Raw genomic sequence first — 14,353 nt, 5'->3', positions numbered from 1 at the left:
AGCACTGTTGCCAAGTTGCTCATAGTCGTCAGCGTTGATGGATGCTCATGCCCGAGTACCGTCTCTTTGAGCGAGAGCGTCTGTCTGTTCATCGCTTCTGCCGCCTCGTACTTGCCCTGGCTGTCTAGCACTGTTGCTAAGTTGCTCATGGTCATCAGCGTCTCTGGATGCTCACGCCCGAGTACCGTCTTAGATAGCGACAGCGTCTGTTTGTTCATCACTTCCGCCGCCTCGTACTTGCCTTGGTTGGCCAGCACTGTTGCCAAGTTGCCCATAGTCGTCAGCGTTGATGGATGCTCGTTGCCAAGCACCCTCTTTCTCTTCTCCATCACTTGCACAAACAGCTCTTCGGCCTCCCTCCACCGCCCATCTGTAAGCAAAGCCATAGCACATTTCCATGCCAGGTTTGTCCTAGCTTCGTTGTCTTGTTCAGTCAGGTCAGATGACAGAGCAGACTTAGCATGCGGTAGTAATCGTCTCCACTTGCTTCTGCTCCCATGTTTACTGTCTGGGAATACCTCAAGCAGACGTGTAATAACTACTTCAGTCCACTGACTCAGCATTTTATGCTCTTGAAGCCATATGCGTGTTGATACATGCACTAGTCGATGAAGGTCGAGCGCCGATTCAGCCGTTCGCTTGGTGACGAGTGAGTAGGAATCAAGGGTTGCCACCGCATGTATTCCGTGTTCATGTGGCCTAGCCGTCGGAAGAAGTGCGAGCGGAATATCGTTTCGGTCTACACACGCCATGAAAAGTAGATAATCGGCAGCCAAGTCATCATGCCGACGAATCTGCTCGAACGAAATAAGCCAGGTCGCAGCTATTACAACCCCAGACTCCCGATAATGATCTTCCGCTAACTCCTTCTTTCTCTCAACTAGTAGCGATAGATATCCTTGAAGCGTTGTCTTATTGACATTGATATAGGCTGCTGCTTGCACAATAGCGAGAGGGAGGTATGCTAACTCTTTGATCAAGAGACTTGCCTCCTCTTGCTCTTCCGCCGGCTCGACTAAACACATTTCTAGCATTCTTTGAGCAATATCCTCTTCCAATCCTGGCAATTCTACAATATCATGCGGTGCCAGTTTTGTAGCCGTCTTCTTGTCAGCTGTCGTGAAGACTATAGCCCCCTGCTTAGAGCTCGGTAGGAACTCCATCAGGCCGACTACATTAGATAATCTGGCGGATCCTATTGTAGCCTCGTCTACGCCGTCTAAAACGAGGAGCCACTGTCCTGAAGTCTCTTTGCTTAGGTATAGTTGCACTAGCTTCTTAACGTCCGTCTTTTCATCGTCCCAGCCTGGAATAGCAAGTCGTCGGGCAATATGTGCATACCCTTGATGGATGCTTGCCTTATCCCTTGCAGATATCCAGAAGACTGAGCAGTTCTTACACTCTTGTCTGATTCTATATGCTAACGCCAGCGCTAGCTGTGTTTTACCTATCCCTCCTGGGCCTGTGATTGCGACCTTGGTGGCTGATGTTCCGACGAAGAGCTTTCGTTCCAGCTCGGCGAGCTGCAATGTGCGACCAATGAACCGAGCGTTTTGATTAAATGGTACGAGGAACGGTGTGGTGTTCGCTGCGGGGTAGATTTTAGCACTTTTCAGAGAACAGTATAGACGCCGAACCTTTTCCTATTTCTTCCTGGAGTCGGTTAAATGCTCTCTCCTTTCCTTCGCCGTATCTAAACTCCATAGACACAGCAACAAGTCCAATCAGAGAGTACGCCATGTCTTCTTCTTCCTTTGTCTGACGGCCCGCCATCCATGACATTCTCTCCGGAACGCTAAACTGGTCGAGACCATCACCCCGTAAAGCTGTAACCGGGATACGAGTGATCTCACAAATTTGCTGCTCAAGGGAGGCTCTGTCCCCAATACGCTGACCCTCTAAGGAAAAGAAGTCGATTGATGCTGGAGCTAGGAGTTCCTGAAGCGTCCAGCCTCGAGTAAACCATCTGCTCTTCCGAAAAGAGGCTTCCCACGTATCCTGGTGCAGCTGTGCATCTGGTGTAGGCGCTGAGACATCTGAGAGGAAAGCGTAGCATTTTGCCGCATTCTTATACCATCGGAACATGGAGTTTATCGCGTGTGACAGCTCAGTGATTTTCCATTTGTCAATGCAACATGTGTCGACCCAGAAGTACTGCAAAGAGTCGCGAGTCGCTTGTTCACCACAGAACATAATCTTTTCATAGCCAGCCTTGCTTTTACCAGTACCATTCACTAGGTCTTCGAAGAGGAACTCGTCATCACCCCAGGTGTGGGAAAGAATGGCATATGGCGGAATTGTTTTCCGGCTGAAATCTGCTGAGGTGGGTCTCCTGAAACTATCGAAGTAGAGGAGCCGCATGGCAAAAACAACGGTTCTAAGATGCAAGGACAGAGGTAAACAAAAGGATCAAGAGGACGTGCAATACGCAGGGAGTTGATAGAGACGGCCACTTGATTGCAGGGGAGAAAGGTATCGCTCTGTGTGTGTTGATGGTGGGCTGTGTCAAGGCTGTGTTTTGGACAGGCTCAGCTGCACAGTCACGTGAACAGAAGTAAATGAGCGGATAGATTTAAGACGTACTTTACAGGACAAACGTCAGGATTAGATGGTCTTATAGAGGTAGAAGAGTTAATTATTATTAGTAACAGGACAGCATACTGTCCTAGGTTGTGTTGTAATTAGATACTTACCCTAACTTAGCCCTGCTTCTAATCTAGTTTTGGGTGTCCTAGAGGGCTTGGCAAAACGCGTCAACATAGCCTCAGACCTCGTGTCAGCAACAGATTACAGCTAAGCTACTTTGAGTTAGGTATGCCGGGCCTCTTCATGTGGCACATCTAGCAGGCAGACTTTGAAAAGTCCAAAAGCACGAAAGCTTCTTGAGCTCAAGCGCAGTGCTCGGGATAGAATAATTTCGAAATAAGTTGTATGTCGAAGGACTTTCGACAAGACCCATAAGCTTTCAATGCACCCACTGCCAGCTAAAGCGAGGCGGTCGCGTCATGCTTATACTAAATTGTTGCATTGCATGGTCGACAGGACCTGTTCCTACAAGACACTGGGCGCGAATAGACTGTGTAGCTTAAGGCTACTATTCCGATAATATCTATTCTGCTGGCTTATTATTGCGTTTGTTGTGTTGGGGAGTGTCTACGGCGTCCCGCCACGCAGGTGTCCCGTTGCGCAGGGATGGACGTTAGATGCGTTCATTACGTGAAAAGAATCGGAGGTCATCGGAACTATCATTCACGAAAGCCAAGAATTATGAAGAGAAAAAGAGATATTGCTACTCAAGTGATATTGTACATAATTCTACTAACTATCATGCTGAAGTTTGACTAATCTGAGACTAGGGGGAATTCCGGTCCATGTTGCCAATTTCCCTCAATTTTATCTAATCGCATTATGTCGATAGTTGATTAGATCTTATACTCGAGATAGTGGGTACGGTCGGCTAAATTTGTAATTGCTCTCCCGGAGAGTCACTCGTTCGAGATTACCCTCCAGAAAATCGATCCAGCGTACTGGGTGTTGGGGCTTGACGAGGCGGAAAGAGGTTTGTCCGGTCGCCTCATCGATGACATCGAGAAAGTGGAATGCTACGCCCGTGCGGGTCAGGATCCTAATCTCCGGGATCTTCAACTAGATCGAAATATTCAATCCTCCCGGTGACAACAAGGTATGTAATCAGATCCTGGTGTTGTTCAAAGGAAGCAAGGATCTGGCGGTGGAAAAACAATGTCTTCATGTTGACCGGCGCCACACATGCCGCTATATCCACGATTGTTGACAAGGAGGAGAGCCAAGACCGCCTCTCAGGCGCCATATGCTCGATGAGGAAGCGAAGATTCCGAAGGAGCTGGGCCATAAACCCGCCGCCCCGCGACGGATTGACCAGACGTACATGATTTCCAATGTAGCTCCAGATCCCTAGTCTCATAGTAGACCTGCTTATCGACGAGCTTGATGTGGTTGAAAGAGTGACGCTGGTCATCACAAGCGCGCATGGTGGTTGGGGGCGTGATACTTTGATCGGCGACCTCGGGGTGGTCCTCATCTGGTATGAGGTAAACCACAGGCCGAGCGCGGTTGCTGGTGGCCATGTATGCTACGAGCGGGCGGGGCGCTGTGAGCGCGAACTCGTAAATGCGATTGTGGATCTCACCTGGGAGTCGTAGAGAGGATGAGATGATCTCATTGGTTGAAGAAGTCAGTTTGTGTTCTGGGTTTCCCAGCCGAAGAGGGGTTGAGCTTTCCCAATTGATGGGAAGGTTTCTTGTAGGTTTCTGTCGAGGGAATACGTTACTTCCATGTATACTCGGGAATAAGTCTTCACAATGTACACCCAAGAGAAAATATATACTACAAGGGTCGATTCATTGTTATACATTGATGGTTCAAAGAAGTCTAGGGGTATCATATCGCCGAGCATATAGTACAAACAAAGGGAACCATTTCGTGTATGCACAACCCATCGTCCGACTGGTGACAACGAAGCGACCAATTGCAGCAGGACCAGCGGCAGCGACATCGTACTGGCGCATCGCATGTAAGCGAGCGCTCGGTAGTACGTCCAAAGCATGAAATCGCTGTGACGCAATCAGTACCCTGCCCAAGGCACCGACCAGCAAGGAAACTCACCGCCAAAGCTATACCTTGCTCGCGATCGCTTCTGTTGTTCGAGCCTCATGGAAGATATGTTCAGTACAGTATGGTATCCCCTCTTATTTCTCATCACCAGCGATGAAAAAACTCCTCATCCCGCTCAGTCGCCTCGACTTGCGCCCATTGTACACCTTCGTCAACCACTCCATCCCAGACCAATCCATATGACTCTGTCTCCTGTCCGCTTCAGCCTCATCCGCTATCACTGCCGTAGGAGGAGGCGCCAAAACACGGGTGTCCTCATCCTCCGCCGCACCCTTTCCCCGAATCTTCTTCTCCTCATCCTCGACTTCCATCGCCCCCCGACAAAACCAGCTCTTTCGGTCAAACCAGCTGTTGACCTTCGGTGGCCGCTCCTGCGTCGAATAAACACTTTTCCCCGACGTCTTCACGCTCGCGAAGCTCTTCCGATACGCAGTCGCTATCGAAGACTTGCGGCTCGAGTAGAAGCTCTTCTCCTCCATCGATGCCGCGCTCGGTGGCCGCCGGGGCGACGCCAACCCCATCTCGTAGATAGCCTTCTCATTTGTCGCGGACAGCTCGAGGAACTTGGGCTTCTCCTCCAGCGGCGACGGCAGTTCCGCGACACGAGGCTGCACTTCCACGGGTGAGAGTTCTGGGAGCGCACTTGAGTGCATCTGGATGGGGGAGCTGATGCGGCTTTTCAGCATGTCGGTGTTGATGGGGTGCGCTTTTTCGCCCAGCGGGGCTGGGCTGAGCGATGCGAGAGGCGCGCGCCAGCAGAACCATGTGCCTGTGCGGCCGCGCTGGACGCCCAGGTAGAATATGATGGATGCCACCAATAGGACGGATAAGCCTATCGCGAAGCCAATGCCAATATTGTGTGGTGAGGCCGAGCGCTTGTGGAGGAGGTATGTTTCTGGAGTGATGGGTGAGGCAGCGGCTGGAAGGATTGCCACGAGAAGGAGGAGGAGAGATGGTGGCAGCGACATTTTTCGATGGGCCTTGTATGTGATAGTTATCGTGTGTGCGTGAGGGGTGATCGTGGGGGCTCAAGCACAGAAACCCTACAATCCAGTCTAAACATTAGATTATGGTGAGAGATAGATTTCAACACCCGTAGAACGAGGCGGAAGCTCTCCTTACATATCGAGACAACGCCCTACCTTGCTGCGCCGTGCAGGATGGTTCGGCGATGAGTAACTACTGCTTTCGGCTAGGTTGTACCCGGGGCAGGTGATTCTGCAAGGCTGACGTTGGATCCAACCCACAAAGAGGCGAGACACCACCAATGATTACGGCGCCGCTAGACCCCTGCGAGAAGGCTGTTCCCGAGTAGGATGACGATTTTGTGTTATTACTGGATGGGGGCTGGGCGTTGCCTAACCGTACTCGTTAGGGGCCTTTTGGGGGCAGTGCGACTTGGTGACCTGCACCAACAAAGAATGTTGAGTACTAGGAAAACATGGTCGGAATGTGCGGCATAAGATTTTGCGGTCATTCTGACGGCGCACGCTGGCTCATGTCAGGGTATCGCACCGTAGTCGAGGCTTCAGCGCATTGTCAATGCGTGCATATCGTGTTCGACAGTCTTCCTGCCAACAGCCAGAAAACCCGGATCGGCATACGGCGTGCCATCGCTCAGGTACGAAATGCGGCTCATTGGATCGCGCACGAGCTGGCTATGCATAGACACTTGGGTCTTGTCTTCTTGGCCCAAAGGGGGAATTCGGGTATGTGGCCGTCAGAGTGGCTAACCGTATCGAGAAAGACGATGCCCGACATGCAGACCTGGTTCTCGGATAGTGCGCGACGGCCTGACACACAGCCTCTGGTACCTGCATACTCGGCGTCGCTCAGGCTATTTTGCGCTAAGTTTCAAGTCATGGCGTGGGGAAGGAATGTCAGCTAAGAACGTTCACAAAGAAAGGAATGTTGAAACAAATGGGATTAGATACTATGGAATGGACATTCTAATATAGCATTACACGTACATTGATCTTGATAAAGAAAGCTAGCAAGGAGCAAACATTGAATAAAGGGTTGTGACAGGCTTGACGGACAATCGCCGTCCCAAAGTATGCTGTGCCGCGCAGGTATAAAATGTTGAGAACATGACCGAACGCACGATTGCGGGAGTCCGGCGGCACAGCACGTGGGATCAAGCACCGACGGCCGCTGGCGGAGAAAGGAAATGCTCCGAAAGCCTCCGAAGACTCAGTGGCAGCGAGGCCTTTCCAGTATTGTCGGCGGGTGGCGAATACAATGGGTCTAAGCTTTCACTGCGTCGATCGTCAGCAATATTTCAGCCTAATATCGCCCAAGGAATGTACTCACATCTGCATGAGGTCGCTAGGGGAGGGAGAGTTCTCCTTGTTAGTTTTGTCGACTTCTTTCTCCATGTCGAAAGCAAAGTAGTCGCCCTTTGACCTGAAAGGGCTTGCTGCCGCTGTTGGTGTTTCATGCACGCTGGGTGTTGGTGGGATTGTTGTCAACAGGGTATGGGGATGATCCGTGTACGTAGACATCTTCGTTGGACACGAACCGCTGATGCTAAGCCGAAGGGTCCTCGGATTCGCATCAGGTATAGAGAGTGAGCTAGTGCGGCCAGGCTTAGAGGGCGTTGGAGGTGGTGGGCCCATGTTGTTGGACTGACTGAACGCTCTCTTGATCAAGCCACCAAAAGCTGATGCAGTAGAGGAATTCCTGCTGCGAAAGCTACTTCCGCCACCCTCTGAGCCGACTGCCGAGGAAACACTCAGATTGCGCGACGAACTTGTTGAAAGGTTTGAGCGCTCCATGAGGCTGAATATGCCACGCAAGGCTGAGATTGCAGCATCTACAGAGCTCTGAAGGCTGTTCCATGAGTATTCAAGACGGATGAAGTCGTCTAGGTTGTCCTCGATGGCTTCCATTTCGTTCAGGCAGACGCAGACTGCGTCGGCAATGATGGTCGTTCCGGTGATCCAAGCGTTGGCGACGGCGTCCTGACAGTAGACAGGCTGGGCATGGATGAGCTGGACCGCTGAATTGGCGGTCTTGTCGATGGCATGGTCCGCCATGTCGCGTTGTTGGCAGATGTCAACTCGTAGGAGGGATCGTCGGCTGGAAGGGGAGTTGTCGGCCTTGTACATGGTAGACTTTGCGCCGTCGTAGACGGCTTTAAAGGCATCTTGGTGCACGTAGGCAATGCCGGCGTTGAGGTTGTCGAGCGTCGAAAGGACTGAATCCGCATCATTCCCGAGGACGGAGTGGAGAATTGCCACGTGATCCGTTCCATCAATGATGGCGTGCGCCTGGAGCGTTTTGAAGAAGGTGAAGTCGTTGGTTCGACGGGCTGCATGGAGATTGTGTCTAACGAGCGCAATCCGTTGAGTCCAGTGCAGCCGAAGTGTTGTGTCAATGCCCATTATTGAGGATGACTGTTGTTAGAATCAGTCAGCGCGCTGCAAATACTGTACAGCACCTATCAGAAGAGGGTTGAAATATTTTGTAACGTTGTCGTTGGAGTAGGAAAGCAGGCAACTATGTATCTCATCCTCAAGCCTGAAATAGACCAATGCCCCCTCTTGATGGATTAGCAACGACGTACGCAATCATCGTCGACTGGACTTTGAGAAGTTTCGTATATCGTAAAGGATAGGCCGTGAACTGATCGCAAAACAATAGGTGCACCAAGATCAACGACCCGAGAGACAACCCGAACTAGTCCGCGGCGAAGATTTCCGTAGGATTTTCACGATGCATCTGAAAACCATCTCTTTGTTCTTTACATAGAGGAGAAGTTGCGGAGCACCCCATACGCCCGTTGATGAGACTTCTCCGAAGGGCTAGTCACGCCTGTCTCATACAACATGGCTGTCATCGGAGCATGGCATGTTCTGGACATGCGTAGGGCTGAAACATTTCGCGTCTAGTCCGCGCTAGCACGACTAAATAAAGCCAAATGAGATCAGTCCAAGTCAACAACAACAGACAAGTTGGGTGTGCCTTCGGGCCGGTGTTGAAGTTATTGATCGAGGCTCTGGTCTACTGACTGCACTGAGTCGATGTAACTGATTCCAGGGCGCCGGCAAAGGATTTGAACGAGGCGGAGACACCTGGGAGTGTCGTCAGTAGCCTGCGATGCATCCCTGAGTCGAATCAGCACGTTAGGTACAGTTTTAGGTCACGCATGTGGATACTGCATCGCTCCTCCTGGGGTAACACAGCGTCCTTGGGTTCCCTTGACATGTAGCGCGGCCAGAAGAATGCGGAGAAGCGGGTCTCCAAGTACGACATCGGTTTGGTCATGAACTAAGTGAATCGTCGACCAGGTCTTTGAAATTTTGGAGTATCTGCCAGATCACGCGGTCTCATAAGTGCGGATGCTCGCAGACATGTTGCATCGTTGCTGGACTCCATCGCTTTGGGAGCTACCGTCGATCGATCACCGTGATGAATCAATGGCAAGATGGTCATGCGAGTGAGTCAACTCTTCGATAACAGTAGGGGGCCGCGGCCGCATCCGACGGAAAGGTGGAGAGAAGAATCGACGGCCCCGGGAATTGTGGTTGATTTCGGCCAAACCGGATTAGTCATTTCCGCGGATGAGCCGCACTAGCTTTGCCAAGCCCCCCAAGCTCCTCACATCGCAAGCTTATTTGCTGACCAGCGCAGAATTTTCGGATCTTTGAAAGAAATGCTACGCACCGACGACGCGTTAGCATGGCCTTGCCTGTTCCTGGCCATCGCGTCAAGGGATGGATTGCGCTTAGGCGTGGCGACCCGCTCGTAACCGCCGCGTACCCCTGCCGAATTTTCATTGCCGGCGGCCATCACGCCCTGGATTTCTGACGGCCTCCAGTAAGGCGACTGTGGGACCACCATGAAGAAATTTTCGAGAGCAACCTAAGGTGACTACGCGGACCCAGGTTGGAATGGACCATCATAGTGGCGGCACCTTATCCGGGGGTGCATGGACGATGTCTTTGAAATAGACCTGAGCTCGCCTCTGTGAGTTGTACATCATCCATCGGTGACTCGATAAAAGCATCCCGACCTTGAGTGGATCAAGACCCCATCGCCACGGTGACCTCCCATCCCTTTGGTACTTTCCTAAGACCAGCTGGATCAGAAGCATCATGATGGAGGGCATCACGCAGAAGATGGACAACAAGTCGGACAAGTCGCAGACGTTTTCGTCGAGCGATGCTGAGAAGGGAGGCTCGCCCCCCCAGGAAGCACAGTTGCAGCGAAAGCTGTCAAGTCGTCACCTGCAGTTCGTTGCCATTGGTATGTCTTTACTCTACATGTCTCGCCATCGCGTATTGCTAACAGCCGATAGGTGGCACGGTTGGTACAGGTATCTTCATCGCCTCGGGAAAGAGTATTGCGACTGCGGGACCCGCCGGAGCCCTTCTCGCCTATGTTTTCATCGGAACCCTCGTGTACGCCGTCATGCAAGCGCTTGCTGAAATGTCGACCTACCTCCCAATCTCTGGCGCCTTCACGCAGTACGCATCTCGCTTTGTGGACCCTAGTCTCGGATTCGCGATGGGCTGGATATACTGGTTCAGTTGGAGCATCACCTACGCTCTGGAGCTCAGCGCTGCCGGCTTGATCATCCAATGGTGGAATGCCGACCTGAACATCGCCATCTTCATTTCCATCTTCTGGGTCCCCATCACTTTGGTGAACTTCTTGCCCGTCGACGTATTTGGCGAGTTTGAGTTCTGGTTCGCTTCGCTGAAGGTCTTGGCTTTGGTCGGTTTCATGATTTTCTCCATCTGCATCAATGCTGGTGCAGGTGACCAAGGCTACCTGGGTTTTAAATACTGGAGGGAGCCGGGCGCGTTCGCTCCGTACTTGACCGAGGGACCGAAAGCGAAGTTTGTCAGCTTCTGGGCCGTCATGGTAGCGGCTGCCTTCTCGTTCCAGGGATCTGAGTTGGTTGCTGTGGGCGCTGGTGAAAGCCAGAACCCCAGGGTAACGATGCCGAAGGCCATCCGAAGGACTTTCTGGAGCATCTTCTTGCTCTTTGTCTTCACAATCTTCTTCATCGGCATCGTCGTTCCCTATGACAACGAGTCACTTCTCATCGGAGAGACCAACGCCAGCTCTTCACCGTTGGTCATCGCTGCGCAGCTCGCGGGCGTGTCAGTTCTCCCTCACATCATCAACGCGGTCCTCCTGACGGCCGTACTTTCCGCTGCGAGCTCGAATGTCTACTCTGGAAGTCGTATCCTTGTCGGTCTCTCCGAGCAGCAGTGCGCGCCCAAGTTCCTCCAGCTCACCTCCAAGCGCGGTGTTCCTTACGTCGCAGTCGCCGTTACGGCTGCTGTAGGCGCGTTGGGCTACTTGAACTGCTCCAGCAGTGGTACCGAGGCGTTCAACTGGCTGTTGAACATCACCAGCGTGGCTGGACTGATAGCGTGGTGCTGCATTTTCATTTGCTACCTCGCGTTCAGCAAGGCTCTCCGAGCGCACAACATTGACCGTGACAACCTTCCATATCGGGCATGGGGAGGCGACTGGTTCGCTACCTACGGACTCGTGTTCTGCGTCATCATCACTCTCACCCAGGGCTTTACCGCGTTCGTGCCGTGGAGCGTTGAAGAGTTCTTTATCGCATATGTTAGTTTGATTCTTTTCGCGGTTATGTACATTGGCCACAAAATCTTCACCCGGTCCAAGTTCATCACCTCTTCGGAGGCAGACATTCTCACTGGCAAGTTCGAGAATGACAAAGGTGAGACGGCCGAACATTGGGAAGAGAGCTCCAGGAGCATGTGGACCAAGGGGTTCAATGCCATCTTCCGGAGGTAAAAGTCCTGTTCCTTATGAAGCGTTGTTTCCATTTGCATTGCATAGCATGGCTGGGGTTCATATTGCTGTACTGTATCGCATGTTATGTTCCAGGCGCACCGGGTTACTCGATACCTGATATGTAAAACAAATACCTGCTCCTTCTCAAACTCGGTCCTGCTATTTTCGAATGTGCCTGTCGATCTCATGTTGGGTGCAATTGCGATGACATCGTTGAAACGGCTATCACAGTCCGCGCAAGGAAGACCCAGACGTACTTCTCATAACGCTGTTTGTAAGCACGATCAAGCCCACTGTTCCTTGACTGCGCAACTATCACTCTTGCCAACCGTTTCAAGTCCAAGTATGGAAACGTGCCTGACGGCAGCCAAGCCCGGGTAGAAGAGCCCTGATGCCACTGCCGTTGCCTATGAAGAACAAGAAACTTTGCCATAAATTAATAAAGACTTGCAATTGGACGGTTATTAGGAGGGTCGCCCTCAATGATGTAAATCGTAGACGCACTGCAAGGCACAGCTGGGGCGCGAGAGGAGAGGTGTGACGTCGATCGGGCCAAAAGAGCAGTGACGTGGGGCGCTATGTGGGCCGTGGCTTCCCGCCAGGCAACGCTTTCGCATCCAAGCGAACCTAACCCCAGCTTTCACAACAACACCATGCATGCTTGCCACAATCCCATCTCATGTCGCGCGCGACGCCACCACAATCACGACCCCAATGCAACTGTCGCCGCCTCAATTTCAGGGCAGCTACATGTTGCATGACGCAGGGAAACCTGCGCATACTCTAACCGATGCACTTTCCACGGGGTTTCAGCCCTATAACACGACCCCAGCTCTATAACAAGTCGCTTTCACAAGCCTGGAATTAGCTTGGAGTTGGACGGGCGTCTAGAAGACCTTATTCGCATACTGACGTTATACCCCAGCCGCGACAGCTGTCAACGCTTTGCGAACGGTTGGCAGCTCTCGCTCCACTCGGCCGTTTCAACGGCGCGCAACAACGGGCAACTCCACTACGAGAGGCTTCGCCACTTCAACGGTTGCACCGATATCCAGTGAATGAACAAATTCAAACCACGAAGGCTATTGAATCTGCACCCAAAATCCACCAGCAGCCACAACTCGCCGCCACAGGGTCGCGCTGTGCCGACAATCCTTGCATCTTGCTGGTACCTGAACCTGATTCGTGAAACCATGTTCTCCTTTTGCCAACATGAGCATGGGTACCATGCCGACCACCAGGTTTGGTTCTGGGTTTGACGGCCCCGCATGTTTTCTCAAACGCTCGCCCTCGGAGATGACCACTTCATGCTGTGGCCTGGCCGCTTGCTGGCAGTGGATTCCGACGTCATGAGGTTGGCTGTTCAGTGCCAGTTCGCAATGCGATATTGAAGCTCCACGTAGATTTGTGAAAAGTTCTTGCGTTCTGGCAGTCTTGAGGATCTCACTGCTCAGCAGGGGTACCGCCACTGGCCCACCATGCCGCGTACAGTTGCCAACACACATAGAAGTGGCACCAAACCACAGCAGCCGATCACCCTGTCAATCATGTCCCTGCCCGATGCAGCTCTTTCTCCGAGATGGATCGACATGACCAGATGCTTGTTCCTCGGCGCTCCTCCGAGCTCCACCTCACGATACCCGCGTCTCAATGCCAGCCTTAGGTGCTGTTTTATCTTCAAAAGACCGGCTAGCATGCCGATCAAAACGCATTGAAAGCTGATGTATGACGATCAGCACAAGCCTCTCTTAGTCTTTAGTCGTAATAGGCAGAATACCATCTTGATTCGCCCCTGGACAGGCACGTTTCTGTTAGTTGGCGCTGTTCTGTGTTGCTTCGCCTGGATATCGATGTCGATCTTGGTCTAGAGGAGAGACTCGCGATGACGACGCCGTGGAAGAACTACTGGGTAGACCGGCCTTGGAAGCCCGTCAAACCCCTTACGAAAGCGCTCACACCGACAACATCTCGAGGTATAAAGAGGACGTCGATGCCACAAGAACTGAACATCATCACAACACATCAACTCATCTACTCCACTACCAAACATCATTCCAAACATCTCAACCTTTCCACCATCAAACACTTCACCAACAACCATCAAAATGCAGTTCTTCACCGTCATCGCTTTCGCTGTCGCCGCCGCCGCTGCCCCGGCCCTTGAGTCCCGCCAGCTCCCCGTCTGCACTGGGGGCTCTCCCCTCTGCTGCGCTACCGACGTCCTCAACCTCGCTGACCTCGACTGCGCTACTCGTACGTTGCCCGCAAGCTCCACAACATCTCCTCTCTTGCTAACACTTCCCAGCTGCCACCACCCCCACCAGCACCAACCAGTTCATCGACATCTGCTCCGCCGCTGGCCAGCAGGCCAAGTGCTGCATCCTGCCCATCCTCGGCCAGGCTCTGTTCTGCTCCGACGTCAACCCCACTGCGGACACCACCGTCGTCACTGCTCCCTCTTCTTAAGCGGGTCGCCACGATGACATGATCTGTATAATGTCTTGTACAGTATGAGATGGAAATACTTGGTGCATATATACATAGGCGTTTAGGTCGCCGAATAGGAAGTGACTATCAGGTCAACGATTTTCTTCTTATGATGGATTTGATAGGGAATGGGTGGCAGCTGTCTAGAGTCCGATACTCAATGACACCTCTTTTGTGGAAATGACTTTTGACTTGCCATCGTGATAATGTTTCCAATTGTGCTCACACCTTTCCTATTTTTGTTCGAGGTTGTCCGTAACTGAAGAGACATTGACGATTGATGCTTTCTAGGATAACTCGCTCTAAAATGAGCGACGGAAGTTTCGACGCAATACTCTAGCGCCAATGTTCGTAGGCAAGAAGAGCAGCATGGCCCAAACCCATACATACATTTGCGACTCCGCTCCGTCAGCGCGCAGATTTATGCCCA

At 52.1% G+C, this 14,353-nt stretch overlaps 5 protein-coding genes across 5 annotated transcripts in view; 2 read left to right on the top strand and 3 right to left on the bottom strand.

Moving 5' to 3' along the window:
- Nucleotides 1-2,564, bottom strand: part of CC84DRAFT_1197368 (kinesin light chain) — a gene marked incomplete at its 3' end in the record, with an annotated part of 3,657 nt that extends 1,093 nt beyond the window's left edge. Inside the window, exons 1-2 of the mRNA XM_018181518.1 lie at nt 1,638-2,564; nt 6-1,588 (exon numbers count right to left, since the gene is read on the bottom strand). Coding sequence (XP_018034078.1) covers nt 6-1,588; nt 1,638-2,361 — 2,307 coding nt within the window. The 5' untranslated portion in view covers nt 2,362-2,564. The remainder of the gene's footprint in view (nt 1-5; nt 1,589-1,637) is intronic.
- Nucleotides 2,565-4,425: 1,861 nt separating this feature from the next.
- Nucleotides 4,426-5,726, bottom strand: CC84DRAFT_1260817 (uncharacterized protein). The gene is made up of 2 exons (XM_018185013.1): nt 4,645-5,726; nt 4,426-4,592 (listed from the first exon to the last, which is right to left on the bottom strand). Exon 1 carries the CDS (start codon nt 5,619-5,621, stop codon nt 4,728-4,730), a length of 894 nt encoding a protein of 297 aa, XP_018034077.1. The 5' UTR covers nt 5,622-5,726; the 3' UTR covers nt 4,426-4,592; nt 4,645-4,727.
- Nucleotides 5,727-6,574: 848 nt separating this feature from the next.
- CC84DRAFT_863527 (uncharacterized protein) lies at nt 6,575-8,482 on the bottom strand. Its single transcript, XM_018187691.1, has 2 exons — nt 6,967-8,482; nt 6,575-6,911 (listed from the first exon to the last, which is right to left on the bottom strand). The coding sequence occupies exons 1-2, from the start codon at nt 8,037-8,039 to the stop codon at nt 6,791-6,793; spliced, it is 1,194 nt and encodes a 397-aa protein (XP_018034076.1). The 5' UTR covers nt 8,040-8,482; the 3' UTR covers nt 6,575-6,790.
- Nucleotides 8,483-9,752: 1,270 nt separating this feature from the next.
- CC84DRAFT_1177673 (uncharacterized protein) lies at nt 9,753-11,436 on the top strand (the record flags this gene model as incomplete). The annotated part of the gene is made up of 2 exons (XM_018180296.1): nt 9,753-9,903; nt 9,956-11,436. 2 exons carry the CDS (start codon nt 9,753-9,755, stop codon nt 11,434-11,436), a joined length of 1,632 nt encoding a protein of 543 aa, XP_018034075.1.
- Nucleotides 11,437-13,121: 1,685 nt separating this feature from the next.
- CC84DRAFT_863606 (uncharacterized protein) lies at nt 13,122-14,169 on the top strand. Its single transcript, XM_018187692.1, has 2 exons — nt 13,122-13,689; nt 13,742-14,169. Exons 1-2 carry the CDS (start codon nt 13,542-13,544, stop codon nt 13,900-13,902), a joined length of 309 nt encoding a protein of 102 aa, XP_018034074.1. The 5' UTR covers nt 13,122-13,541; the 3' UTR covers nt 13,903-14,169.
- Nucleotides 14,170-14,353: the final 184 nt, after the last annotated feature.

Source organism: Paraphaeosphaeria sporulosa (genome assembly GCF_001642045.1).
Source record: "Paraphaeosphaeria sporulosa strain AP3s5-JAC2a unplaced genomic scaffold CC84scaffold_7, whole genome shotgun sequence".
NCBI lineage: Eukaryota > Fungi > Ascomycota > Dothideomycetes > Pleosporales > Didymosphaeriaceae > Paraphaeosphaeria > Paraphaeosphaeria sporulosa.
This window is presented reverse-complemented; position numbering and strand designations above follow the sequence as displayed.

What these genes read in the sequence shown, in the direction of transcription:
- CC84DRAFT_1260817 (XM_018185013.1), bottom strand. Translation starts at nt 5,621, where the DNA reads ATGTCGCTGCCACCATCTCTCCTCCTCCTTCTCGTGGCAATCCTTCCA.
- CC84DRAFT_863527 (XM_018187691.1), bottom strand. Translation starts at nt 8,039, where the DNA reads ATGGGCATTGACACAACACTTCGGCTGCACTGGACTCAACGGATTGCG. An exon ending in CCTAGCGACCTCATGCAGAT is followed by an intron (nt 6,912 to 6,966) that starts GTGAGTACATTC and finishes CGATCGACGCAG; the next exon opens with TGAAAGCTTAGACCCATTGT.
- CC84DRAFT_863606 (XM_018187692.1), top strand. Translation starts at nt 13,542, where the DNA reads ATGCAGTTCTTCACCGTCATCGCTTTCGCTGTCGCCGCCGCCGCTGCC. An exon ending in TGACCTCGACTGCGCTACTC is followed by an intron (nt 13,690 to 13,741) that starts GTACGTTGCCCG and finishes AACACTTCCCAG; the next exon opens with CTGCCACCACCCCCACCAGC.